Genomic DNA, 3,423 nt, shown 5'->3' with positions numbered 1-3,423 from the left:
AATCTATGAATCTATGAATCTATGAACAAAAGATATCATTCTAAGAAACCCTTGTCTCCTGCACTGGACCATCACAGCTACAACATCACTCTTACACTACCACTTATCCACTTATTACTAAGGAGTCTTTTTCACTGCTGGTCTGAATGACATCTGTTCCCAGAGTTCACCGCCAAACATTTTCTCTATTATGAAGTTGACCTTGACTCTGGCATCAAAGTGTACTTCATCTCTTTGTAGATACATAAGGAATACTTATGGGGGCACCCATAGGAGTGGAGGCACAGGAACTATGTTACCAGGTGTAACAAGCAAATCATGCAGTTTATTTGCAGTGCAACCATGATAAAATGTATCACACAGAGTGTACCAGGGTGGTTTGGCCCTTTAAGTGGGGCAGCTACCCATGTGGTACAAGCCCAGCTGTGAATGATTGGCTAGCACTTAAAAGCCCAAGTGGGGGACAAGTAAGGGGTTTGAGTTGGGGGAAGTAGTTTGTGTGTAGAAGGCAGACCAGGGCCAAAAGAGTTTGCCTCTAGAAAGGGCCAGAGCTAAACGGCCTCCTCCTGCTGTCTAGAGAGAGGCTGCAGGTTTGATTTACTTGTGTGTTTGGACCAAGGGTTATTGTTTTGAGTTATTAGCACCAGCTAAGGGGCTCCCAAGGGGGCAAAGCTAGGCAGTGAGGCTGCAGGTATACAAGCCTGCTTATGGGCTATTATTTGAACTTTCCGAAGGACTCTTAATGGGGCAAACCATGCTGGCAGGTATAGAGATGTGAAGGCCCAGAAAAAAAATAGAAAAATTGGGGGGGGGGGAATTTTTTTTCAATTTTTTCCCAAGGACTTTTTTGGGGGGTTTTGGAAAAAATGAACATTTTTGGAAAAATTAAAAAAAATTCTTATGAAATATTTTCTTGTAGAATGATGAATAAAATGTTTAAGACAAGGTCTTCATATATTGCTACCCTTTACTCCCCAAAAATATTTTCTGATAACTATGTAATAGGAAGACTTTTATATAAGACTATCTACAGTATCAGATCATTACAATTCCTGTACACCAAGGACAAGAAGTACAGTACAACTCTCAAATACAAAAGCAAGATGCATTTCTGCCCCCAGGGGCACTGCCACTTTCACAAGAGAGGGAAGAAGGATTCAGTCCCTTCTTTGCTTGTGGACTTCTTCTGTTGTTGACTTTTGATCTAGAGGTTGGTGGATCTGCTCCTGTCCTCCTGACTAGGCCTCAAAGGACTGGAAGTGGACACTGGCAGCAGCATCCATTCATTCCTGTAGAGATTAGAAACAAGGAGCTTATTGCCCTGCTTGCTCAAAAGCCTCAGGAGAGGAGAAAGAGCAAATCAAAGGTGTTGGAAGGAACCTGCCTCCTCCTGGCCCCATGACCTTGAGATCCACAGAGGTACAGAAGCAGCACAAAGGAGCTAAGACAGTATACTTCTTTATTGAAAGGTAAGAGCTTAAATTGTTCTGAATTCAGTATACTAAACTATATTTTCACTGCATTAGTATATTTTCATAACCTATGTGATTCATAATTGAAATCCTACTAATCTGATGTTTTGTGACAAATCACCCAACCTTAGCTATGAGGGGAGGCCTGCAGGGCAGGGAAGTTGTTCACAGTTAACTCTGAGGAGGCTTATCCTCCATCCATTACTAAATTTGTACTTGCTATAGCTTAGGGTTTATATAGGCAAGCTAGCCATTAAATTACATTTTTCTTTTTTCTCTCTCAGCAAAATGGTGAGACCAGCTTCTAGCATATGGAAGCATTTCCACACTGCAAACTATGCTGAGGGGAGAAAAATGTGATTTGCAAATACAGTCAAATGAAATATGCATTTCCAAATGCTACTAAGATGACCAAACACATCCTTGTATGTAAGAAGTGTCCTGCAGACATTAACAAATCCTTCGTGGGTGTAAGTGAGGAGGAGGTAGATTATGATGATGAAAGTGCAGGTAGCTCTTTCCAACGTTCTTGATCCAGAAGTTCTGCTGCTGCTGCTTCTATAACATCAGCATCACAAAGGGTTGCCCAATCAACATTGTCAAGTAACCAAATATTCCAACCAACTGTATATAAAAGACCTTCAATAGCTTCATTTGTAGGTAAGATGACACCTGAAGATCACAAAAAAATTGACCAAGTTCTTGCAAGAGCAATATATTCGTCTCAGATGCCATTGTCAATAACTGAAAATGCACACTGGCAGGAAGCTTTGAAATTACTAAGACCATCATACCATTTGCCCAGAAGACATTCTTTGAGCAAGCCTCTTTTAGAGTCAGAATCTGAACTATGCAAACTGTGCAATATGTGCAAGGAAAAATCAACAAAGCACTGTGTCTTGCAGTACTTACAGATGGATGGACAAATGTGTGGGGAGAAAGAATCATAAACTTTGTGATAACACCTCAACCAGTTTTTTACAGAAGCACTGAAACAGGAGAGAACAGGCATACTGCAGAGTATATCAGTAGTAAAATATGTGAAGTCCTACAAAAGATTGGGAGCGGTAAAGTATTTGCTTTGCTGACTGACAATGCAAGTAACAGAAAAACAGCATGGGTGATCATAATGGATAAATAGCCACATATTAGTGCAATAGGATGTGCATCCCATGGGTTAAACTTGCTTCTTAATGACATGAAGTTGGACACTCTGCAAAAGATCCATAGAACAGCAAAAGAAGTTATAAAACATGTAAAGGCTACTCATATTGTAGCTGCAGTGTTTAAGAAGAAGCAGGAAGAAAAGAATGTAAATAATCAAATAGTGACACTCAAACTCTGTAGTAAAACTAGATTAGGTGAAGTGGTAATCTTATTTGAAAGTTTACTAAAAAACAAAGCAGCTCTTCAAGGAACAGTATTAATTAAGGATCTGAAAGTACCCAGAAGTGTAAGGAACAATGTACTTGATGAGGATGTCTTCTGGGTTCAGTTGCAGAACTCCCTGAAGATTCTAAAGCCAATTTCTTCAGCAGTCACTGCATCTGGATCAGACAGTGCACTTCTGTCAGACATTCCTTACCAAATGGCCCAGATAAAATCAACTGTTTTTAAATGTATCTCCGCTTACAAGTAAAGAAGAAAGAAAAGTGAAAGACTATTAACAGACGGGAAGAAGTTTACTGCCAGTCACTGCATGCTGCTGCAAATTATTTGGATCCAAGATTCAAAGGCAGAAATGTTAGTGATGATAGCACTGCTACTGCATTTGACTGGATTACAAAACAAACAACACACTTAGGACTTTATGTTGGAAACGTACTTTCAAATGTTGCAAAATATAGAACATCTTCAGGTATTTGGTCCAGGAATGCAGTCTGGGACTCTGCCAAGCATATCCCTCCTGCAGCATAGTGGCAAGGCCTTTGCACAACACAGCCTCTGACTC

The 3,423-nt window shown here is 40.2% G+C and overlaps 1 protein-coding gene across 2 annotated transcripts in view; it reads left to right on the top strand.

Annotated features, from left to right (window-relative positions):
* The window catches only part of LOC109290406 (macrophage migration inhibitory factor-like), a 20,955-nt gene that overhangs the window by 9,923 nt on the left and 7,609 nt on the right, over positions 1 to 3,423 (top strand). Inside the window, exon 2 of one of the 2 annotated variants that reach the window (XM_019506897.1) lies at positions 2,494 to 2,503. The exons of the other annotated variant lie outside the window; for it this stretch is intronic. Coding sequence (XP_019362442.1) covers positions 2,494 to 2,503 — 10 coding nt within the window. The remainder of the gene's footprint in view (positions 1 to 2,493; positions 2,504 to 3,423) is intronic. 2 annotated transcript variants of the gene reach the window in all.

Source organism: Gavialis gangeticus, unplaced genomic scaffold (assembly GCF_001723915.1).
Source record: "Gavialis gangeticus isolate Ggan-Ray unplaced genomic scaffold, GavGan_comp1, whole genome shotgun sequence".
Lineage (NCBI taxonomy): Eukaryota > Metazoa > Chordata > Crocodylia > Gavialidae > Gavialis > Gavialis gangeticus.
This window is presented reverse-complemented; position numbering and strand designations above follow the sequence as displayed.